Source organism: Nicotiana tomentosiformis, chromosome 6 (assembly GCF_000390325.3).
Source record: "Nicotiana tomentosiformis chromosome 6, ASM39032v3, whole genome shotgun sequence".
Taxonomy (NCBI): domain Eukaryota; kingdom Viridiplantae; phylum Streptophyta; class Magnoliopsida; order Solanales; family Solanaceae; genus Nicotiana; species Nicotiana tomentosiformis.
The window spans coordinates 144923023-144949471 of record NC_090817.1 but is presented as its reverse complement, the minus strand read 5'-3'; the positions used below and the strand labels follow the sequence as shown (position 1 = coordinate 144949471).

General features: G+C 34.6%; 4 protein-coding genes across 4 annotated transcripts in view; 3 read left to right on the top strand and 1 right to left on the bottom strand.

The window, feature by feature from the left end:
• The window catches only part of LOC104106036 (uncharacterized), a 187835-nt gene that overhangs the window by 91691 nt on the left and 69695 nt on the right, over positions 1 to 26449 (top strand). The window lies entirely within an intron of this gene.
• Positions 12976 to 14412, top strand: LOC104086168 (F-box/kelch-repeat protein At3g24760; the record flags this gene model as incomplete). The annotated part of the gene is given in 2 exon segments (XM_009590364.4): positions 12976 to 13995; positions 13997 to 14412. Coding segments are annotated over 2 exon segments (1101 nt in total), but the record flags the coding sequence as incomplete, so codon positions are not given.
• LOC104086169 (uncharacterized) lies at positions 17130 to 20643 on the top strand. The gene is made up of 8 exons (XM_009590365.4): positions 17130 to 17366; positions 18826 to 18906; positions 18992 to 19080; positions 19261 to 19335; positions 19552 to 19697; positions 19786 to 19947; positions 20044 to 20103; positions 20215 to 20643. The coding sequence occupies exons 1-8, from the start codon at positions 17244 to 17246 to the stop codon at positions 20325 to 20327; spliced, it is 849 nt and encodes a 282-aa protein (XP_009588660.1). The 5' UTR covers positions 17130 to 17243; the 3' UTR covers positions 20328 to 20643.
• Positions 21693 to 24720, bottom strand: LOC104086170 (vesicle-associated membrane protein 721). The gene is made up of 5 exons (XM_009590366.4): positions 24383 to 24720; positions 23027 to 23168; positions 22836 to 22956; positions 22648 to 22710; positions 21693 to 22097 (listed from the first exon to the last, which is right to left on the bottom strand). Exons 1-5 carry the CDS (start codon positions 24570 to 24572, stop codon positions 21951 to 21953), a joined length of 663 nt encoding a protein of 220 aa, XP_009588661.1. The 5' UTR covers positions 24573 to 24720; the 3' UTR covers positions 21693 to 21950.

The window sequence follows — 26449 nt, the reverse complement described above, 5'->3', positions numbered from 1 at the left end:
GATCAGGAGGTAAAATCCAAAGAAATTGTCCAGTTTGGGATTTCTCCAAAAAAGAGAAGAGCTGGAAAATTAGCAAGGTGGAGCTACAAGATATTCAATGTGTTAAATATATTACGCAGAAAGGACATTGCCGCAGACTATTTTTATAGCACAATTTATTTAAAGAGATTGGGAAGTACTTCTCGTAGAAAACAACGTTTTGTCCATTGTATTAAGATGAAACAACAGAGTCTTAGTCGTGGATTAAGCTTTCATCGAAAGGCAGATTCAGCCAAAGTTTTACCCATAACTGATGCAGTTGTTACACATAGAAATGGTAAGGAGCAAAATGCAAGTGCAGAAAAGAAAGAAAAAGCTAAAGGGGATAAAATCAAGACAATTTCAAAGATGAAGGAGCTCATAAGATGGGCTGCTGCTGCTAAGTCTGTAAAGGGAGGAAAATACTTTGGCCGAAAGGTGATATTTCTTCGTAGAATTTAACTTATATATGATTACAGTAATTTATTTTAGCAGTTACTAGCCGTTTTACTTATTTGACAATTACCTTTGACCGTTTTTAAGGTGATCTAACAGTATTCTCGTTTTTCACACATATAGAAGTTAAACTTTAATAAATAGCCTTCATAACAACAACAACCACTAATCAATTTTTGTTAATCTGAGGCCCTAGGTTGAAATTCTTGAAAAAACTAGGGCTATTAGCTTAAGATTCAGTCGCCATTATTATTGTTATAAAAAATAAAATACACGAGATCTTCGTAGAAGTATTTTCTTTTACCTAAATTATAATTGATCATACGAAATTAGTTTCTCAAAAATCTATACTTCGTAGTACGCTATCTTATATAATATGTCTAAGAAGAGAACCAACCGTATAGTATCACTTGACTTGTCTGTATCTTATTTCTAACATGTTGCCACGACCACATCCGGCTGATATGTAAATGAATTAGATTCAATTAACCGTATATGTTACTAGATTTTTTATGTAGTCACTATTAAAGATGACTTGACCAAGGATAGGCCCCTATAAAATCGCCCGAAACATCAGACAAAAATAGGCCGTATTTGAGGGTGATATATACAATGACAGACAAGCAACTCGGTACACAAAGTATTCTATATTTACGCAGGGTTCGGAAAAGGGCCGCACCCCTGGAGGTGTGATGTAGACCGTCTACTCTAATGCAATCATTAATAGCTGGTTTCACAACTCGAACTTGTGACATATAGGTCACACAGAGACAATTTTATCATTGCTCCAAGACACTCGTTCTAATATATACAATGATAATATAAAATTAAGTTATCTGTTTAATAGTTTCAAGTAACTAGTTCTACTTATTATGGATTATTATTTGTATTTATCGTTTACATGACCTGATAATATGCAGGTTTTGCACTTATGCGGTAGGTCAGTATTAAAGGCAGTACCAGCTGATGATCAACTAAGAAATGACTCCCCAAATATCAGCTTCAGATGAGATGTTGAAAGTTGCTCCACTATTTCCTCTGCTTATTCTGCAATTTCAGTCACTTCTTTGACAAAAAATGACCATTCTATCAATAAACCTCCTTTAAACTCAACTCTGGTTCATATAGATCAGTGCCCTGCTGCAGCTAGAAAAGGGAATTGGGTCACCACAGATTCTGAATGTAAGCGTCCTTAATCCATTCAAAATTTACCTTTGTAAAATTTTTTTACACTATAAAATCATATAAAAGATAATTACATTACCCAATGCCGGCCAAGGGGGAGGCCTCCTAATTGAAGGCCCCAATTTTCATTATTAGTTAATTTTATATTATTAAAAATTATTATAAAAAAGATACTAGATTTATGTTTTTTTCTTTTTGGATATAAAAGTTATTTAGAAAAAATAGAGGTTATTTAGATAAATACTTGAATTTCATAATAAACATACAATATCGCAAAATAACAGTTTGATGATGACATTGATAATAAAAAAATAAAAACAAAATCTCTTGTAATATCTTTTTAAGTAAATTATCTTATAAAGAGTATATCAAATCATTTTTTTAAATTCAAATAAACTTGAACTCTTACAAATGTATAAAATTATTTTAAAATTTACTTTAGTAGTATAAAATTATGATCATTAGATGTTGAGAACTTATAAAAACGTTTTCTTAACTGCAGATATTTCTTATTAAAAAAATTTGAAACCTTGGTGAGTAGAGTTACTAGATATCTTCGATGGTGAAATCTACCATATAACCGAGTGAAGGGCCAAAATACATACAAGACGATCCATAAAACTATTATTAATAACAAAATAGAAAAAAATCATAAATATATACAATTTTATTAAATAAATTTTGGGCCTCTTCTTAACGTTCAACTTTAGGCTACCAATTTCGTTGAGCCGCCCCTGCCCCTGCATGTACCTATTCATAATTAAGTGAAATTAGTGACTTACAGACAAAGAAGATGCATCTATTAGGACAATAAAATATCTGAACAACTCACTTGGTGGGTAAATAGGTCCATATATATCCCCATGTATACGCTCTAAAAAGGTAGGGAATTCAATGTCAACCTTCATTGGTGATGGTCTAGTGATCATTTTGCCTTGATAACAAGCATCACAAGAAAATTCATCATTTATAAGAATCTTCAGGTTCTTTAATGGATGCCCACTCGAATTTTCAGTAATGCGTCTCATCATTATTGATCCAGGATGGCCCAAACGGCCATGCCAAAGCACAAAAGTATTTGAATCAGTAAACTTCCAGTTTACGATAGAGTGTGCTTCAAATGTACTAATCTTTGAATAGTATAAGCCAGAAAATAAAGTTGGTAACTTTTCTACAATGCACTTCTGGCCAGAAACATTCTTTGTAATACAAAGATATTCCATATTCATTTTATCTATCGTCTCAACATGATACCCATTTCGGCGGATATCTATAAAACTCAACAAGTTTCTTCGGACTTGGAGGAGAATAATGCATTGTCTATAATAAGTTTTGTTTCCTTAGACAGAAACACAGTAGTTCTTCTGGAGCCTTCAATCAAACTTATATTATCAGAAATTGTAGAAACATTTGCTTTTTTCTTATGCAAATAAGAAAAGTATTTCTGATCTTTGAATATGGCATGAGTTGTTCCACTATCAATTACACAAATATCTTCATGATTGGTCTTTGATCCAAACATAATTTGAGGATTATCCATATTCTTCAAAATGACATAAACAAAATAAATATAATAGTAAACAACAATTACATAACCATACTATTTACTACAAACAACAAAAATTAAAATATTTACATCTCTACAGATTTTTCACCGATCACATGATTTGTTTCTCCTTCCAGGAGTGCAAAGTAATCAGCTACATCCAAATGCATGAAGTCTAAATTATCTTCAGAAATAAAATTTGTTTCAGTATTTTTCTCAGTCTTCTTCAGGGAGGCTTGATACAGCTCAACCAGGTGCTTTGGCGTATGACATATACGTGACCAGTGCCCTTTTCCTCCACATCTATAGCATGCATTTTCTGCGTTTGCTGCTTGCACCGCTTCATGCTTTTGTTCCTTCCTTTTCCACTGTTGGTGGTGAGGATGGTTCTTTGGTGCATTATTATTACCATGATTAGTGTTTCTTCCCTGACCACAGCCATGACCACGACTGGGGCCACGTCCTCTTCCACGCTTAGCTTGGTGAAAGTTTGTCTTATTCACTTCAGGAAATGGACAAGAACCAGTAGGTCGGCTTTCATAATTTTCCGTTAATAACCCATTATGTTGTTCGGTTATAAGAAGATGTGAGATAAGTTCAGAATACTTTTTGAATCACATCTCTCGATAATTCTGTTGTAGGATATCATGATCAGTAATATTATCACCACATAATTTTAATTGAAAAATAATTCTGAACATAGAAGAATTATACTTACTGATAGATTTAAAATCTTGTAGCCTTAAATGAGTCCAATCATATCGTGCATGTGGAAGAACGACCATCTTCAGGTGGTCATATCTATCTTTCAAATTATCCCACAATATGACTGGATCTTTAACAGTAAGATATTCCACTTTCAGGCCCTCATCAAGATGATGGCGTAGGAATATCATTGCTTTGGCACGGTCTTGGTTTGATTCCTGATTTTTGTCCTTGATGGTGTCTGCCAGATCAATCGCATCAAGATGAATTTCGGCATCAAGCACCCAAGACATGTAGCTTTTGCCCGATATATCCAGGGCTACAAATTCAAGTTTAAAAAGATTTGACATTATTTAGAAAAAGAAAGTTCGTACCTGTGATACTTTCAAAGTATTTGCTCGAGATGGCAGAGTCTCGTGCTGATAACGTGTTATAAAATAAAGACCATAAAATAAAGACAAGTATAGAGAGAAACTGATGTATTATTCAAACTTCAAACTTATGTACATAATGAACTGAAAACTACTCTATTTATAGAAGAAAAGATGTAACTGCGAGGCTTTTCAAGAAGCAGCTGCAAGACTTTTCTTTAGCTGCTTGTAAGCTGTCTGCATGAGCTGCTTGCAACCTGCCTGTTTAATAAGAACCTGCTGCAAATTATTTCACTGAGCTGCTTGTAACCTGCCTGCATCAGCTGCTTGTAGATAAACTTCAACAGAGTATTAATGGATAATCTTCTTCAGGAAGATTATCTATAGCGGAGTAATAAATGGACATCCATAATATAATTATTTTTATAACACTTATAAAATTTAGGAGTACATTTTGATGTAAATTTATCTGTATAACGCACATGACATTCGTCTTATTTCAATTTTACTCCCTCCGTTCACTTTTACTTGGCATGTATACTAAAATAGACTTTTATTTTTACTTGTCACTTTACGCATATCAATAGAAGATAAAAAAAAATTCCTGTTATACCCACAGTATTTATCACTAATTTTAAATTATTTTCTCAAATCCAATAAAATATGCATCAATTAATATGGGTATCATGATAAATTATGCACTTCATTTATTATTTGTTAAGGGGCGTAAAAAATCAAAATGTGCCAAGTAAAAGTGAACGGAGGGAGTATCTTCTAACCAATGTTTCCCCTCATAAATGTTTCATGGACCAATTCCAAACTATTTCTTATCCATTTGTTGCATTTGTTAGTCCCGCCAATATTGCTGTATTTATAAATAATAATTCTGCAAAATATAAGTTAACGTAATGAAATAGTAATTAATTCGAGCCCACTGAATTCACAGTGTTTCCTTAAGGAATTTAATCCCCTCCTAGTACCCAAGGTAATGAATTATTTCCTCCCAGGATAGAACGAATCACACACTGGTGTAGCGGTACTTCAAACCCCAGTGTTTCAGCGAACACAAAGTTCGGTAGCAAATCACACTTACAGTTGCTTTATTTGAAGTTAAAATAATGCAGAACAAAGGAGTAGAAACTCAGAAAATCGTATGGAAATGCTGAGAGGAAGGAGTGCAATGTATAGCCAAATCTGTTGAGCGATTTCAGGATTTCAGTTTGTGTGTTGAGTGTTGAGTGTTGTGTGTCTTTCTTCAACAGCTGCTGCACATATATATAGCAGCCAGTGTTGAAGAAGACCAATCGTCCACCCTCTATGGTGGAGCAAGCATTAGCTTGTTTGTGGAGCAAGCACAATCATGGTGGGAAGAGCATTAGGCGGCTGCCTTGTGGTCAATACACAGATTGAAAAATATCCATTACAAATGCGGATAATCTTACGTTAATATTTACTATTAACAAATAAATTTGGTCCAAAAAATTAATCAATCAATCGATCATTTGACCAAATCCAAATCCAAATCCAAATCCGAAGCCGAAGTCGAAGCCGTAACCGTAGCCGTAGCCGAAGCCGAGCCGAGCGAGCGACGACGACGACGGCGCGAGGCTTGCTTTCTTATTAACTCTTTAAGAGCTACAAGAAGAGCAATTATATATATACCCACCAAAAATCTTTTCCTCTTCCAATATGGGACAATGTCTCATTGTCAAGAGGGAAAACTTAAAATTTTACTCAAAAATTTTATTTTTCCTCCATTTCCCATTCACCCTCATTTTAAGACTATTTCATCTTAAAAATTAAAACCTTAACAATCCCCCACATGAATGGGGAATGGCTATATCACGGAAGTATGCATGAAAATACTGTGTGATTTGCAAGCAAGGATTAATCGCATCTGGATAAGTAGGTTTCCCTTTGAACTTTCCGTAGTAAACTTATGTAGGATATACTCGGTCAATCGGTAGATTTGATATCTTTGAACCGTCGATCTTTGGTGTATACCTAGACAACCATAAGTCATACAATCAACCCTTAACTGTCTTTGGTTCTCATTGTTGTGTTCGTTTCAGCCATGAATACCGCCTGGTTTCATAAGTGCGTAGAGAACTGGCCTTACAAAGTTCTCCTTGAAGCGGCTAACACTTCACACTTACATAGGTGATTCCTAAACGTGTCATCCTGTAGATACACTATTTGATATACCTCGTATCAAATTTAGAAATCATTAAAAAGCCTTAATGCTTTATCTTTGGTACTGAACATTGTCTCATCACGAGAACGGACTAAAATTTTATTTGACAATGTTGAACCATCATTAATGACTTTGTTTGATCTCCTTGAACCTAGATCTTGGGATCTCCAGTCTTCTAGGTAGAGTTACCGCCACAATGACTTGTTCTCGGCCATAGCCCCATTCCCCTTGATGATTTCTCAACTACCTCTCTAGTTAGGCCTTTTGTAAGTGGATCCGACACATTATCACTTGACTTTACATAGTCAATCGTGATAATTCCTCTAGAGAGTAATTGCCTAACGGTTTTATGTCTTCGTCGTATATGACGAGATTTACCGTTATACATAACGCTCCCAGCCCTTCCAATTGCCGCTTGACTATCACAATGTATGCATATTGGTGCCAACGGTTTGGGCCAAAATGGAATGTCTTCCAAGAAATTTCGGAGCCATTCAGCTTCTTCACCGGCTTTATCTAAGGCTATGAATTCAGCCTCCATTGTAGAGCGGGCAATACATGTTTGTTTGGACGACTTCCAAGATACCGCTCCTCCACCAATAGTGAATACATATCCACTCGTGGACTTAGAATCAGTTGAACCGGTGATCCAATTTGCATCACAGTATCCCTCAATCACCGCAGGAAAATTACTGTAGTGCAATTCAAAGTTCTGGGTATGTTCTAAATATCCCAAAACTCGTTTCATTGCCATCCAATGAGATTGGCCTGGATTGCTCGTATATTGACTCAGTTTACTTATAGCACAAGCTATATCTGGTCGTGTACAATTCATGATATACATTAAGCATCCCAACACACGAGCATAATCCAATTGTGATATGCTTTGGCCTTTGTTCTTTGCTAATGCAAGATTCACGTCAATTGGAGTCTTTGCAACTTTAAAGCCCAAGTGCTTGAATTTTTCAAGTACTGTCTTAATATAATGAGATTGTGACAATGCCATACCTTGAGGAGTCTTATGGATCTTAATTCCCAGAATTAAATCAGCAACTCCCAAGTCTTTCATATCAAACTTGCTATTGAGCATACGCTTAGTAGCATTTATGTTGGCAATGTCATTACTCATTATCAGCATATCATCCACATATAGGCAAACAATGACTATGTGATTTGGAACATTTTTAATGTACACACATTTATCACATTCATTTATCTTAAAACCATTTGACAATATTGTTTGGTCAAATTTCGCATGCCATTGTTTGGGTGCTTGTTTTAGTCCGTAAAGAGACTTAACAAGTCTACATACCTTCTTTTCTTTACCTGGAACCACAAACCCTTCAGGTTGTTCCATGTAAATTTCTTCCTCCAACTCTCCATTTAAGAAGGCCGTCTTAACATCCATTTGATGAATTTTAAGACCATACACTGCAGCTAATGCTACTAATATCCGTATGGACGTAATTCTTATAACTGGAGAGTATGTATCAAAGTAGTCTAGACCTTCTCGTTGTCTATACCCTTTGACTACGAGTCTTGCCTTGAATTTATCAATAGTGCCATCATCTTTGATTTTTCTCTTAAAAATCCATTTAGAACCCAAAGGTTTATTTCCAGGAGGAAGATCAACCAATTCCCATGTATGGTTGTTCAATATGGATTCTATTTCACTATTGACTGCCTCTTTCCAAAACAATGATTCCGAAGAAATCATAGCTTCTTTAAATGTTTGAGGCTCATTCTCCAATAAGAAAGTCACAAAATCTGGTCCAAATGAAGTAGACGTTCTTTGACGTTTACTACGTCTTGGATCCTCCTGATTACATGTACTTTCTTTTGTTTCTTCCTGAGGTCGTTTAGATCCTTCACCAAACGACTCACATTCCTTTTTATACGGATATATATTTTCAAAAAACTCAGCATTATCTGATTCTATAACCGTATTATTATGAATGTCGGGATTTTCTTATTTATGAACCAGAAATTGATATGCTTTACTATTTGTCGCATATCCTATGAAAACACAATCAACGGTTTTAGGTCCTATCTTTACCCTTTTGGGTTTACGAACTTGCACTTTTGCCAAACACCCCCACACTTTAAAATAATTCAAGTTGGGCTTCCTTCCTTTCCATTTTTTATATGGAATGGATTGTGTTTTGCTATGGGGCACTCGGTTTAATATTCGATTAGCCGTAAGAATGGCTTCCCCCACAAGTTCTGTGGCAAACCAGAACTTATCAACAACGCATTCATCATCTCCTTTAATGTGCGATTCTTTCTTTCCGCAATCCCATTAGATTGGGGCATGTAAGGGGCTGTTGTTTGATGAATAATTCCATATTCTAAACATATTTCTTCAAAAGGAGATTCATATTCACCACCCCTATCACTTCTTATCATTTTTACTTTCTTGTTAAGTTGCGTTTCAACTTCATTTTTGTATTGCCTGAATGCGTCTATTGCTTCATCTTTACTATTCAGTAAGTAAACATAGCAATATCGAGTACCATCGTCAATAAAAGTTATGAAATACTTCTTTCCACCGCGAGATGGTATTGACTTCATGTCACAAATATCTGTGTGAATTAAGTCTAAAGGATTTGAATTCCTTTCAACTGACTTATAAGGATGTTTAACATACTTAGATTCCACACATGTTTGACATTTTGATTTTTCGCATTCAAACTTGGGCAGTACTTCCAAGTTAATCATTTTTCGCAAGGTTTTATAATTGACATGACCCAAACGTACATGCCATAAATCATTTGACTCAAGTAAGTAAGAAGAAGCTGAAATATTATTATTGTTTTCCACAACCATTACATTCAGATTGAAAAGGCCCTCGGTGAGGTAACCTTTTCCTACAAATATTTCATTCTTACTAATGACAATCTTGTTGGACACAAAAATGCACTTAAAACCGTGCTTAACAAGAAGTCCAGTAGAGACTAAATTCTTTCTCATTTCGGGAACATGAAGGACATTGTTCAAAGTCATGACCTTGCCAGAAGTCATTTTCAGAAATATCTTCCCATATCCTTCAACTTTTGCTGTTGAAGCATTTCCCATATAAACTGTCTCTCCGGGTCCAGCAGGAGCATAAGTAGCAAAAGCTTCTCTAACTGCACAAACATGGCGAGTGGCTCCTGAATCAAACCACCACAGTTTAGGATTCCCCACCAAGTTACATTCAGAAAGCATGGCACACAAGTTATCAACATCATCATGCTTTACTATCATGTTTGCTTGACCCCTTTTCTTGTCTTTCTTCGGAGCATGACACTCCGTAGATTTGTGTCCGGTTTTCCCACAGTTGTAGCAGTTTCCACTGAACCGCTTCTTGCTTGGGTTGTATTTCGGACCAGAAGCCTTCTTCCTCTTTTTGTTAGCTTCAACAATATTTGCTCTCATTATTGTTGAATTTCCACGGCCTCTCCTTTCAGCAGCTTTATTGTCCTCTTCGATTCTCAACCGAACAATGAGATCTTCAAGGGACATTTCCTTTCGTTTGTGTTTCAAATAATTTTTGAAGTCCTTCCACAACGGAGGCAACTTCTCAATCATTGCTGCTACTTGGAATGCTTCATTGATGACAAGACCTTCAGCAAGTAGATCATGAATAATCACTTGCAATTCCTGGACTTGGGTAATAACAGACTTGCTATCTACTATTTTGTAGTCCAAAAATTTTGCGGCAACGAATTTCTTCATCCCGGCATCTTCAGTTTTATATTTCTTTTCAAGCGCATTCCACAATTCTTTTGACGTCTCCACGCTACTGTATACATTATACAGATTATCGTCCAGTCCGCTAAGAATATAATTCTTGCATAAAAAATCAGAATGCTTTCACGCTTCAATCACGAGAAAGCGTTCATTCTCTGGAGTTTTATCTGGCAGATCAGAAACATCTTCCTTGATGAACTTCTGTAGACATAACGTAGTTAAGTAGAAGAACATCTTCTGCTGCCAACGCTTGAAATCAATCCCGGAAAATTTTTCGGATTTTTCTGCCGGTGCCAATGCCGGTGTTCGGCTTGTCGATGCGTTGGCAGTCACCATCGGAACAACTTGATTTTCGCTTTCAGTCGTCATTTTTTTCTGTAAAAGAATGACACAAACAAACGTTTAGTAAACGTTTTAAAACTGGAGTAAAAATCACGTAGATTTTAATTTGCAACAAAACGCCACGAAGGCTTTACTCTCCAAAACGGGAGTACACAAAACCACAAAGGTTTTAGTTTGCAGAATAATAAGAATAACACAAATACAGAAATAAATATTAAATTCCTTAAGATTGTTAGTCCCGCCAATATTGCTGTATTTGTAAATAATAATTCTGCAAAATATAAGTTAACGTAATGAAACAGTAATTAATTCGAGCCCACTGAATTCACAGTGTTTCCTTAAGGAATTTAATCCCCTCCTAGTACCCAAGGTAATGGATTATTTCCTCCCAGGATAGAACGAATCACACACTGGTGTAGCGGTACTTCAAACCCCAGTGTTTCAGCGAACACAAAGTTCGGTAGCAAATCACACTTACAGTTGCTTTATTTGAAGTTAAAACAATGCAGAACAAAGGAGTAGAAACTCAGAAAATCGTATGGAAATGCTGAGAGGAAGGAGTGCAATGTATAGCCAAATCTGTTGAGCGATTTCAGGATTTCAGTTTGTGTGTTGAGTGTTGAGTGTTGTGTGTCTTTCTTCAACAGCTGCTGCACATATATATAGCAGCCAGTGTTGACGAAGCCGAAGCCGTAGCCGAAGCCGAGTCGAGCGAGCGACGACGGCGCGAGGCTTGTTTTCTTCTTAACTCTTTAAGAGCTACAAGAAGAGCAATTATATATATACCCACCAAAAATCTCTTCTTCTTCCAATATGGGACAATGTCTCATTGTCAAGAGGGGAAAACTTAAAATTTTACTCAAAAATTTTATTTTCCCTCTATTTCCTATTCATCCTCATTTTAAGACTATTTCATCTTAAAAATTAAAACCTCAACAGCATTTAATACACAGGGGCGGATCCACCTTGCGATCTACGGGTTTACGTAAACTCGATAACTTTTGTTCAAATAGTGTAAATGTGTTCGAAAAATTTACTAGATATCTATAACCATTTGAATGTGAACCCAGTTACTATTAAAAATTTATTCGAGATTGTTGCAGGAACCCATAAATATTAAATTCTGGATCCGCCTTTGTTAATACGTAACAAGTAAGGTGAAGCAGGGTTATGTACGACAACCTTTTTAAATGATAAACAAATTCAAATAACAAGCTTTTATTACGGGTAACTCCTATCAAAAATCGAACTGGACATATATTCTCAGTATAACTGTTACATATTGTAGTTGATTCTCATCCTAAAGTTGAATAGTTTCAATCTTCTTGCTATTTAAAAGAGCATTTAATATGACATTAAGACTTTGTAACGCAAACAATAAGTAAGCAATGCATTAGTCTTAACTTAGTAATTTGTAATGAAAGACCTTATTGACACAATCATTTACAACCCTCTAAAGGAAATGGATTATGATTCTTTTGCAACTTTTCCCTATAAATCCATCTTGTGATTTTACAGCTAAAAACCAAGTAATACCACCATTGCAGGTTCCTTATAAAGTTTTATGTATTATTAATTTCACTTTTTATGAATGATTACATAAACCATTGTATATAGTGGTGGATCTACCCTTAGGGTAGGAAGATCAGCGCCCCAGCTAACTTCAGAAATTTTTTATGTATATATGTATATATCTTAAATAATATATATGCACCTTAAAACTCAAAAGTTAGACAATTATATTGGTTGATTTGGATGGCACAACTTGACTTTTAGTATGTTGTCTTGGTTCGATATGCATTCTTGCATTTACTCAAAATTTTATTCGGTACCTCCGCCAATTTTGGGTCCACCATTTTATATGGTGAATCCCCATGATAGATATTAGGAATCTTTACATAAATAGCCGATCATATTAATTATTTATTTATTTTAACATATACATAAATTATATATTAATTATACATATATATATATATATATATATATATATATATATATATATATATATATTATACTTCCATCGGCTATTTGGGTTAATTCTTTTGGATATTTTTAGACATTTTCATTGAGATCTTCGTTAATAGTGGTTGATTCACAAATGAGACAAAAAGTGACGGACTAATCAAATAACACGACCCACAAGACTATGTCATTATAGTAAACTCCAAAACTAAGGTCTTAAATTTTCTCGTCTTTATATTTCTCTTCTGTTACTATCCAACAAAAATAACAAAACAAATTCACCATTTCTTCCCTTCCTCCTCTTCCATTTCTTACACTTCCCTTCATATTCTGTCGGCATAATCCTAAATATTTCACCCAAAAAATCTATCTTTTAAAAAACCCTCTACCAAAAAACTTTTCTTTGAAGAAAATATGGATTCAAAAAATGACAATACATTCAAGAAATGGGATAATCTTTGTTCAGATATTACAGAAAAATCCTCTCTTACCTCCCAATTCGTTCTATAGTTATTGCTTCCTCTGTATGCAAAAACTGGAATTCTATAATCACCTCTTCTTCATTTACCACCAGAATCTCAGCTACAAAAAAACCATGGCTTTTTCTCTGTGGCCAAAACAACATTTTTATAAAAAATAACCAAGCTTATGCTTTTGACCCTGATGCAAATGAATGGATTACACTTCCCACTTCAACCCTTTTATCCCAAGATTTCTTTATTGGTTCAAATGATTTTTTCTTTGCTACATCTTCTCAAAATTTCAGCTTTAAGCCAATTCTCAATGGCACTTGGGTTCAAACTAGTCCTTTGAAATTCTCTAGGTGTAATCCTCTTGTTGGTGTTTATTACAAAGATGGGTTAAATCAAGAACCAAGATTTATTGTTGTAGGTGGTGTTAGATTTGTTGGTGGATTAGTTGAAATTGAGGACCGTTTTGCTGTGGAAATTTATAATCCAAATTTGGATTTTTGGGAACTTTGTCCACGTTTACCAGCTGATTTTAGGTCAGGTAATTCATCACAATGGTTATGTTCAGCTTTATTGAAAGGGAAATTCTATGTTTTTGGGATATATTCTTGTTTTATTACATATTTTGATTTGGACAAACGTTTGTGGAGTGAGGTTCAAACACTTAGACCACCTGGGATTTTGTTTTCATTCTTGGTTTCATGTCAAGATTGTTTAGTTTTAGGTGGATTATGCAATTTACCAAATGGACCAAATTTTATACTTTGGAAAGTTGATGAGAAAACAATGGAGTTTAGTGAAATTGCTATAATGCCACAAGAATTGATGTATTGTTTGTTTGATAGTGAAGAGGATGACAAATTTGCTAGTTTAAAATGTTTTGGATTGGGGAATATTATTTATGTGTACAATGAAGAGCATCACAAGAATTACCCTGCTTGTGTTTGTGAATTTGGAAATGAGTTTGGGAAGTGTAGCTGGAGGAAAGTGCCTAATTTGTCAGCAATTGCTACTTGCTAGTAAGTTTCATAGAGTGATTAGCTTTTGTTCAAATGTTTCCCTTGATAACATTCTTCGGGGTGCAAGAATTTAAGTTTGATAAAGAGCAGACATTTTGGTGGAATAGTCTGAACAGTAGAAGGGGACTTTAGAGTTGCGGACGCCGTACAATTATACCTCAAATCTCCTTTGGGTAAGGAATAAGTGAAGGATTTGTCAGAGGAGGGTTTTATCCGACCAAGTGTGTCACCATGGGGCGCACCGATTTTCTTTGTGAGGAAGAAAGATGAGTCACTATGTATGTGTATTGATTACCGACAACTCAACAAAGTCATAATCAAAAATAAATACCCATTATCAAGAATAGAAGTATTTTTTTTTTCAAAGTTGAAGTACTTTTGGAAGAAATAAAAATGCTTTTGAGGAGAAGTAGAAGCAATTTTGGAGTAGCAGAAAAAGTAGCTTTTTTCCAAAAGCATTTTTTTTTGAAAAGTACTTTTGAGAAAAATATACTTAGAAGCAGTTTTTAAAAGTTTGGCCAAACACTAATTTCTACTCAGAAGCATTTTTCAAATTAATTATCAAAACACAAAATGCTTTTCATCAAAAGTACTTTTGAGAAAAACACTATTAAGAAAAAATACTTCTCAAAATAAGTTGATTTTTGCAGCTTGGCCTAATAGGCTGTAAGTACTTGCAGTGGCGAAGCCACATGGTCATAGACTACCCTTCGTCGGAAAATTGTATTGTGTATATAGATAAAATATTACGTTTTAGAGCTATATAACACGTATTAAACACCCTTTATCGGAAATTTTTTTCACTTCTTTTAAATTTAAACATCCTTAAATTTTTTAAATTATATAATCTTGCTATTCTATCTTCGACTCCAAACAAACTCACCAACTATCGTTTACTTGGTTTAAGTATTAAGTTCATGCAGTTGGAATATTTAAGATTATTTTTTGCCTTGCTGCTCTTGCTTCTCTAGCTATTGTTTTGGCTAAGGCTTTTCAGGTGAAATTCAAAAATAGCCAGATTTACAAGTGTTAATTGAAAAATAATCTCAGATTCAAAAGTAATCAAAATTTAGCCACTTTTCATGTAAAGATAAATCTGAACGAAAATACTGTTCAAAATCTAAAAAATATTCCCGCATAATATACCGAATTTTTTACATATGAACTTCCAACATAATATACTGGAGTTCCAGTATATTATGCAGGAACTCCAGTATATTATGGTGGAGTTCCAGTATAAATATACTATGCTGAAAGTTTATACACAAGTGCTTCAATCTCCAGTATATTATGCTGGAACTTTCCGTGTGCTCGGGTTCCAGCATTATATACTGGAAGTTCATACACAGGTGCATGAATCTCCAGTATATTATGTTGAAACTTTCCGTGTTGCAGTAAAATAGTGGCTTATTTTCAATGAATTTGCAAACACTGACTATTTTTCAATTAACAGTCCGAAAACTGACTAGCCCGTGCTATTTTTAGAGGCTTTTGTTGCGCTTTGACTTACCTTCATAAGCCAAGGAAGCTCAAACCATAATCAAGCATCCTCTATTAACTAGTTCTGGGTTTTTCGCCTTTTACTTCCGACTTTGATAAAGATAAATAGTCAAAAAAAAATTCCCATAAAACGCGAGCATTAGAGGCTTTCCTCCAGATCGATTAAGTGGTTGTTATCATAATATAATTGTGGTCTATTCGTATGAGACATTCCTTGAACGAGCCTCATGCGAAGATACTTATATGTGCAGAAACTCTATAATCTATTGTAAGTGTAGGTTCGTATAGTTTGAGTGAGTTTGTCATAATGCAGAAAGAGGGTTACCTGTGAAATTACTAGTATGATTTGGTTAGTTTATGGCCAAAAAAAAAAAATGGTTAAAAGCGAAATGTGGGAAAATTAGTAGGGCGTGTCCAATGAGAATAGAAAGAAAAGGAATTTTTACCCAGTGTAGCCATCTTCTAAATTCTAAAACAAGAGCTGACAAATGTGAAAATAGCACGGGCTAACCAGTTTTGGGACTCGTAATTGAAAAATAGCTAGTGTTTGTAAAGTCATTGAAAAATAACCATTATTTTGCTGCAACACGGAAAGTTCCAGCAATATATTGGAGATTGGAGCACCTGTGTATGAACTTCTAGCATATTATGCTGGAACTCCAGTATATTATGCTGGAAGTTCACATGTAAAAAATTCGAACTCTAGTATATTATGCTGGAATATTTTTCGAATTTTGAATAATGTTTTCGTTCATATTTATCTTTACATAAAAAGTGGCTAAAATTCGACTACTTTTGAAACTATGACAATTTTTTTATTACCACTTGTAAATTTGGTTATTTTTTAATTTCACCCTTGATAAATATATACTTTTAATATATCAGTATATATAATACATTTTTATACACATTGTATATTTCTTATATATTTGATTAGTGACTGTAATATACTTTTGGCCAACCTATCAAATATATTAAAAACTCAAAAGAAAAATAGAAAATAGCGTAGGTTTAGGGAAAAAAAAATAAAAATAGCCTGATTTATAAATACTAATTAAAAATTAGCCACAATTTTAAAAATAATTAAAATTTAATTATTTTTTCATGTAAAAATAAAATTTGAACCAAAATACCCTTAAAAATTCGAAAAAAATTCAGCATAATATGCTTGAGTTCGAATTTTTTACATACGTATGAGATTCCGGCATAATGTGCTGGAATTTCATAATGTGTTGTAGTTCCAATATAGTATGCTGGAAGTTTATACGTAGAAGTTTCATAATCCAACATATTACGGTGGAACTTTCTGTGTTTCAGCTAAGGTAATTTTGTTCAAATTTAATATCTGTATAAAATAATAATTATTTTTTAATAACCTTATAAATAATGACTATTTTTCAATTATCAATCCGAGTACTGACCAGCACATGCTATTTTCACTGGGTTTAGGTAAAACAAGATGGACTTCACTCCGTAAAAAAGGCCTGAATATAATCCAGAGCTCAGCTTACAGGTAGAGTATTTCATGATTCTCACGCACTTTCTAGAACTTCGAGACCCTGTAAAATTGGGCCTGACAGTAAGTAAGCCCAAAAATGGAAATCCAATTTAAAAATGTGATTCACGTAATTGCAAACAATTCGCTGCTGCCGCTGTTTCTGTTAAGGGTTTACAGTTTTCCCCCTCTGTTTCTCACAACAAAATACCAAAGGACGAAAGAAGTTTAGGGTTTGTTTCTCAATGGATAGATACCAAAAAGTAGCGAAACCGAAACCAGAAATACCGATTAACGAGAATGAAATCCGAATCACTTCACAGGGACTTGTTAGAAATTACATCAGCTATGCCACTAGTCTTCTTCAGGTATCACTCACTCTCTTTCTGTTATTCTTTTTTTATATTAATTTGGCCCTTTATTATTTTTATTTTTTGCATTTTTCACTGTGTTATTCTGTATACCATAACTTTGCATGTATTTATGGGTTTCCATTGGTGGACAGAATGCAGTTTGCTTTCTCATTTGAAAAAAAATGTATTTATGGGTTGGAATAGATACAGAGGATTCGTAGAGCTGACCTGACTAATTTGGGATTGAGGCATATTTGATTGAATGATTGGATTCATGGGTACTTTTTTTTTTAATGATAGAAGTACCTGCTCGAGGCTTCCCGAGTTTCTATTGGAAACAACCTCTCTAGTAAGATTTGCATATACACTACCCTCCCCAGACCCCACTATGTGGGATTACACTGGGTTTGTTGTTATTAGTACTGTTGGTAGAGGTACCTGCTAACTCAGTATAAGTAACTCTGTCAACCAAGGTTTAGTCGAATGAGAAGAAATCACCTAATGTTTTTTTGCCTCCGTTGAGATTTGAACATTAGAACTCACCGCTCTCCTCCCACTTCATTGACCACTAGGCTGATGATTTGGTTTCGTGAGAACTATTTTGCATTATGTTGCGGGTATGATAAATTAAACCATTGCGGAGTCATATTGTCATTCCTTGAGGTCTTATTATGGTTGGCTGATTGCTAGGAGTTTTATTTCTCATGTATGAGTCCTTGTAACGTGGTCAGTGAGGATTTGTATAGCCGACACCAACTTGTATGGGACTGAGGTGTTGTAGTAGTTGTTGTTATATGCAAGTTGTTAAAACTGTAATATTTGGATTGAGGTTCTTTCTATATTTCTGGAGTTTGGCTGAACTGGGGAATGATAATGGAACTAATGGTATGACAATGACGTAGTGTGGTTTATGCTTTCTGTTTCTAGGATTATGCTATGAACTACTAACTTGATGGAAATTGGCTGAGCCCAAGCTCGAAGTAGATAACAAATGGTACCGTTCTGATGATTTTATTTGATAAAATTGAGTGCCATACTATATATTAGTCGCTTTGAATATTAAGCCAGAACTGAGTTGTAGGTGAGCTAAATCAATCTACTTTTCAATGTAACATAAGATGAATGTTGATTCCCTGTGTTGCAGCAGATGAATGGTAAAATGGAGAGAGTTTCTGTAATTATTAATATTCTTTGTAGATGCAGATTAGAATACTTGTGGTCTGTTATTGGCTCTAAGAATCTTTCTTGTGTGTTTCCTATCTTGAATTGCTTTTATTTTTGCCCTACATTCAAGCAAGATGTACTTGTAGCTGTATGATTTTCTGCTAATTCATAATCCATCCCCAAGGTTGAGGTCTAAGCTGCTATGGACATTATTTCCTTCTCATGTTTTTGGTGGGAGGTCTGATGGAAACTGTAGTATTTTTTGTTAGTAGTGGCTAATAGAAATTTCTAATGACTAACGGCTATTCAGGAGAAGCGTGGAAAAGAGATTGTTTTGAAAGCAATGGGTCAGGCAATAAGCAAGACTGTAGCTATTGCAGAGATCATTAAGGTAGCTTGCCTGTTTTGTTTTTTCTTCCAGTGCACTTTCTATATTGCCATATTCAGATGTAACTCAATGTTCTATTCTCTTTCAGAGAAGAATTCCTCGCCTGCATCAAGACACTGCTATCAGCTCAGTAAGCATAACAGATGTATGGGAACCTATTGAAGAGGGCCTTTTGCCGTAAGTTTCAAGTCTTGCTAGCTTTCTCTAAATTCATTTGTTTTTCAGTGCATGTTAGGTGTAAGGTGCATAACTGCCTATCATGTGGGATAATACTAAGATTTACCTTCTATTCTCCAATTGAGTGCAAATTGCATAGTTGGGGTTCTGATTCTTGAATGTTGGTTTTCTTTGTAAAAGTGTGGAGCAGACTCGGCATGTCTCAATGATTTCAATCACCTTGTCAACGAAGGAACTGAACAACAACTCTCCAGGGTAACTCTTTGCTATACATTTATATTAGGATGTTCTTTCAGATTTTAACATTCTCACTTGAGAACAATTTTAAGATACTTTATTTGAGTTACGCAGTATTGTGATCGTTGCTTTATCTTTTTGAGTCTTCCGACTGAAATTGTTTCCTTGTAGCCTTGTTATTTTCTATGTGGTAGCTTGTTTGTTAGAACATCTTATGTAAGTTCATGTTCCTAGGTATCAAGCACCTTCTGAGACTGAGCAGACTAATTATAACAACAACTACTACAACAACAACTACGCCCCACGGTATAATTACCAGCCTCAACAGCAGCAACCACCACCTAGACAAGCGCGAGCAGTCTACAATGCTGGTAATGAAGGTAATGACCTGCAAACAGAATAATTATGGGAAAGTGATTCATGTGAAAGTTTGCTACATCATCTGATATTACCATAACTCGGTTTTAGATTCATATGGTCGAGGGCGAGGCCGTGGTAGAGGGAGGGGGCGTGGTTGGAGCAGAGGTGGATATCCAAATAATCAAGGCGGATATCCAAATAATCAAGGCGGATATACAAATAATCAAGGCGGATATACAAATTATCAAGATGGTTATACAAACTATCAAGGTATTCCTCCTTAGCTGAAGAAATTTTTATGCTTCGTGCTCAACACTTCTGGAATTTATTTGTACTCAATGTATGCCACATTTTTATTTTTGATAGAAAATGGTGGGAACTCAAACTGGGGACGAGGTGGGGGTCGTGGTGGCTGGGGATATCGTGGTAAGTATGCACAGCATGGATACCTCGTCTTGTTTTTGTCACCTTACTTACCTTGTATCATGTTATATTAATGCATTTGGTGCTGAATATTTGTATGTTGTGCGGTATCAGGCTCTGGTTATGGAAGAGGCAGGGGTGGAGGTGGCAGGGGTTATGGTTATGGTCGTGGCCGTGGACGGATGGGCAACCGTCCAAGGGGTGGTAGCAACCACAACCAGGCATAGTTGTGGATTGGATCTCTAGTTTGCTATACCTAAAAATGCTTGCCTTGGCATATTTTCTTTCTGTCCAGTCTATCTAAAAAAGATGAAATTGTGGCTTGTTGCATCAATGAGTTGTTGCGTAGAGATTGTTTTGTTTTTCAGCATCATGTTATGTGGGCTAGGCATATATATCCTCAATGAAGCCAAGTTCAAGTTGTCAATATCTGAAAACTGTCTGTTCAATTCACTGGTTACAGATGCTTTGCTGTATTTATTCAGTTAGAACATATTCTTTTGTTTATCTAAAGATGTCCTAGTCATTTCTTTCTTTTCATAATTTTGAATTTCTATTTCTGTTTTGATAATCTCTATCTTCAATATTTGGCCCTGAGATCTCAAGATGACGATTTCCCAAAAGACCATATCTCTAATAAGGTTAAATATGACTCCTTAGAATGTTCCAGTTCATTAGGTTCATTATTCGTTTGCCCTCGATAATATAAATCTTAGATTAATATTATTAACAAGTGCCCATCATCTATATTTCCCGCTTATTTTTTACAAAATTTGTTTTTGATTCTCAACAGGGCTTTCTTCTTTATAATGAAGTTTTGCGTCAAACCATGTATTTCAACGTTTGAGATACCTAAATCCTTCTTCTTTTTTTAAGGTTTTAGGTAATTCCTTGCGAATGTTATTTGCAACATTTCAAGGGAGTCCTTGATATATCAAAAACTCTATAGCTTCGCAAAGCCTTTAGAAATTCTTGACTGATGCAAATACCACATTGTGAAGCTTGAAATATAAACACGTCGTAATAGCTGTTGGAACTTTGAAAGTGAAGTTAGCTATTCTATTCGTATTTGCTAAGTAAATAGTAGTAGAAGATATGATACAATACAAACCAAGAGAGAGACCATTATTCATTAATGAAAACTCAAATCCACTCAATTTGTCCTCGCGACCTTATCTCCACCTACGCCTAACTCAAAACTACACTAACATTAGACGAAGATAACCGTAGTTTCTGTTAACAAGAAACAATGTCAATAAAGACGCCCAAAATTCCTCTATATTTGAAAAAGGGAAAAGTTTTCAACATTCAAAAAGACGAAAAGAACCAAAAAAGGTGCTGTTGTTCCTAGGAGTTAGCCCCAGACAGATACTCTCGATCATTACAAAAAAAGAAAAGAAAAGGGAAACAGCCTCCGCTACCCTTTCCGCCCCAAACCCCACCCTCCAAAAAAGAATTATGGCCACAAATAAATACTAGTAGTTGATTGATATTGTCTATTAAATTGTTACAAGGCAGTCAGGCATAAATGGCAGGCAGAAAATAGAGCATTTCAAGCGTGTAATATGTACTATTTCCACTGGGTCTTTCAATTTCAGATATTTCAAAAGTTTAATTCACGTTAAAATCGTGTGACCTAATGAGCTCCTAAGGAGAAGCTTTCGGTAGTACAGTCAGTTTTCAGCATGACAAGCTATACATGCACTGTTCATCATACGTCCACAAGCATAAAGCAAAATGTATCACCCAAAAAAAAAAAGACACGAATTACAAAGAACGGGCAGGCTACTGCTAGAAAAATTAAGAATTTTGAGTTCAATAACCGGCATGATAAGAAAAAAGAGCCCCAATTAATGACATTTGAAGCCATGACATATTGAAAGAACTATGACCAGAATCAAGGCAACAATGATTGCCAGGACTATAAGCTTTACTTTCATGTTCTGCAACCACATCTTTCTCCTGACTTTCGTTCCTTGTGTCTTGAAATCTTGTGCCTGCGATATAATACTCTTTCAGAAACCCCTATAATTTTTGTTCAAATGACAGCAAACGAGTAAACAATAACACAAAGCAGATACAAGTCCAATGACGAACAGGGAAAAAAAGATACAACTTAAGGTGTTATGATGCACCAACAAATCAGGGGTTCCAAATTCCAACATGCAGGAGCAGAATAACTCAAGTACCTACAGTTTGCTACTAAAATTACACTTCAGACAAAGTGATTATTAGCAATACATAAAACTGGTAGAACAACGAAAATGATTGCTCAACAGTGGATATCAAAAGCTACCAACTGATGAATCATAGCTGCATCATTACATATCAAATTCAGTAAGGAACTGGATATATCTGGACCACTTCAAAATTTACTAAACTAGCTGGCATTCTGATTAAAAATAGAAAAGTATGATAGCAGCTCCTATTCATATAAACTAGCAATAGTGCTTTGTCATCAACACTTCAAGACTAACAATTTTTAGAATTAGGATATAGAAAAGTCTTATCCACCAAAAGACACAAAGAATTTCATCGGATTCAAACCTGTGAGCGAAGATTCTCAGTTTTATCCACCAGAAGTTCAATTTTCTCCCCACGATCCAGGACCTGCAAGGCCACAATTCTCATCAACAAACTACAATACGGTTTCTTGAACTCTCACTGCTTTCTAGTTCCACATCAGGACATCAAGTCTTTTAAAAACCATATAATACAGAGGGACTATTCTCTACCTTCTCAATGTTTTCCATCATCACACCTTTAACTTCTGAAACCTGGGCCTTCACCTTCGCAAGCTTACTGATTTCCTCTGGATGATCAATACAGTATTGCATCTGCTCCTTCATTTTGGGCCTGTAGTTATTACGGTGTTATGACATTTGCTTTCATACTTAAAAAGAGGGAACTAGAGAATGGAAAGTACCCAAACTCCCTGTTCAAGCTGTTAGCAACAGCTGTAGCAGCTTTGCCTCCACCATATTTCTTGGTGAAATCATCCTTCACTCTCTCCAGAAATGCAATTGGGACCTGTCTGCCAACAGATTCCACAGCTACAACACAGTATGCTGTTTGTACAAAATAAAGCTCATCAGCATGACAATTGCCAAAAAACAAACAACAGCTTGTCAATGGTGTATTGCATATCAGATTGTCATGTAGCCATCATCATTTTAAGTAATGAGGTAAATGCACACCAGTATCTTAAGAAAATAAATACTTTAAGAGAAACCTTCAAGAAATTAGTCTCATACTTTCACAACGTTGCATCAGAATTTTTTATTTATATCTTCTTTTTTTATAAGTAGAATTTTTTCCTTATATCCTCGTTCAATAATACACATATCATGTGATAGTCAGATAGATGAAAATTCTCCTGATACAAGTGAAACAATAATCTGTCCAAATAACTTCTTTTTCATATCCATCCAAATTTTGAAAAAGTAAAATCTCAGATTCTGTATAGTATGTTGAAACATACTATTTAGCCTCCATAACAATCGGTAATCCAACAAGCTAAATTTATGTGTGTTATGCAAGATTTGCATTTTGTCACATTCCATGACTCACTTGAAGGAAGAGCACAAATTAGATAAGCAATCAAGCCTGGGTGCCTTCTCATAATTTTGAATTTAAAAGGTGCTAAGTATCAGTTCACATTTCGAACAATTCTTGAAATGCACATTCCATACAATTATCTCAACTTAATACTGAAAGTAGATAAAGTCACGCATTAGATATCAACATAATGAGTAATGACTCAAATGTTTTGTCATCTATGCTAGCTAAACAGCATAATCAATGGCAAATATCTGTAGATTCTAACAAAGGAGACCAAAAAGACTGGTCCAAATTATCAAAAAGTGAATTCAAGTAAAAATTTCATATCCTTATTATGACGGTCAGTTTCCCTATTTGCAAATAGTTTATGAAATGAAAGAGATCCAAACCAAAATTCTGCATTATCTCAAATTCAAAGCCACAAATTGATCATCTTTCGATATTTGACTAAGATCTAGAGGCTACTTATCCTAAACCAAAAACAGTCAACAAGAAGTGAAAACGACTTGTTTTATATGAAAATGAAACTGATCATTATAAAATAGTCATCGGATCAAACAAGCAGAGAATCATAGATAACGGATCAGTAAAATCACACACACACAAACACATAAACATTTACATATAGACTCACTGAATCATAGATAACGGACTAGTCAAACCATTTTACTGACAGATCAAAACACACACACACACACACACAGAGAACGAAAAAACTCACTGAAGCCGTTATCAACGAGGTAGTTGAAAGTATGGCCGTCACAATTGTAAGTGAATTTGTTATTGGAAGCAGGAAGTTTCTGGAGGCACTGCGATGCTATACTTGTGAAATTCCCAGTGAACTCTGTATACTCAGCCAAAATCACCGTTCCTCTCGCAACGAAACTGTAGATCAACGATTGTTGCCCCATAACAAAAACCCTAGCTATTCGAATTGAACAGAGCAAAAACTGAAAAATGTAAAGAGAGAGAGAGAGAGAGAGGGAGATAAATTTGATTTTGCGCAAACCCCCACACAAATTGTGGAAATTTGTACAGCTATTTACAATATTCTTTTCCTTTCTTGTTAAGCTTGCTTTGTGGGCTTAATCTGGGGTTTATTAGTTGTTAAACTAACTTACTTACCCTTGTTTGCCCATGGGAAATAACGGATGTGAGACCCACAATAATACTTCGATGGTTTTTAAATTTTACGTATTTCTCTTCCTAAGTGGGCGTTTGGACATTGGAATTGTGAAATTTCGAAAAATAAAAAATAAAAAAATATTTAAGTGAAAATAATATTTGAAAATTAGAGTTGTGTTTGGACATGAATATAATTTTGAACTGTTTTTTAATTTTTTTGAGTGATTTGAAGTGAAAATTTTGAAAAATAGTTTTTTGGAGTTTTTTAAATTTTTGCAAAATTCAAAAATTTAACTTCAAGTGAAATTTGAAATTTTTGTGGCCAAATAATGATTAAAAAAAGTACAATTTTATCGAAAAAAGTAAAAATTTTCTTATGGTCAAACGGGTCCTAAGTTTGAAACGAAATATCCTATTTCATATATTATATAGTACTCCCTCTGTTTCAATTTATGTGAACTTATTTCATTTTTAGTCCGTGCAAAAAAGAATGACCTCTTTCCTTATTTGTAAATAATTTACCTTTATGCAATGATTTATAGCCACACAAAATATATGTGTCTCATTTTACACCACAAGTTCAAAAGTCTTTTCTCTTTCTTAAACTCCGTGCCCAGTCAAATGAGTTTACATAAATTAAAACGGAGGGAGTATATCATAATTATAGTTGTTAATTAAAAGTCATATACCAATTACTTTTTATTAGCACAAAAATAATGAAATAAAGGAGATATAAACAATGGTGAATTAGCAAAGAGTTATTTAAAGGACGTGTAACGGTGTAATTTGAAGAGCTCAATGCGAATAGTTAGTTGACTTTGAATTCATAATCTAGGAACAAACATTTGGTTTTTAATTTTAGTTACCAAAAAATATTGGTTTTATTTTCTTTCTCCCACGTCTTCTTCAATTTCTTTTTTTTATTCTTTGTTGTCTGCTTATTATGTTAAATCTACGTCACCAATCAATCTCCCAAAATGGCAAAATATAATGTGAATTACAGTCTTTGGGGTCCCCTTCTTTGACAGTTAATATTTACCCTAATATTTATATTAAATTAAACAATTTAACCTTAGTAGTTAATAATTAAACTAAGATTACATATCACTTAATCATGGCTGAATACATGATAAATGTGTGCGTAAAAGATACATATCTTATATTCATTAATTTGGTATAAATACCAAGTGCAGATAAGTATTTACTATTTTTGTGGACCATATTATCACAAGTTTGTATCTTGTCAATTGTCATTATATATTGTCCATTTGGATTACCAAATATGTAAACTTGAAATCGAATGTTAAATTCTGTATTTCGAATGAGTTTTCTTCTTCCCGTTACAAAATAATATGTAATAGAAAAAAGGAGTTGGAAAGTTGATATGAAAGGTGCAACAAAAATGGAATTGAAGTGTCAACTTATTGGATCTAAAATAACTGCAGTACCAACAGCATGACTTCATTTTTAGGCCACAAGATATGCTAAATGAGATAGGGGTAAGGTTTGCGTACACACTACCTTTCCCAGATCTCATTTATAAAATTAAACTGAGTTTGTTGTTGTTGTTGTTGTTGTTGTTGTTGAGATCTGCTAAATGAATCATATAGTAAAAAAAATCTAATAAATGAATGTTTATTGAATGTTTGATATGAGATAAAAA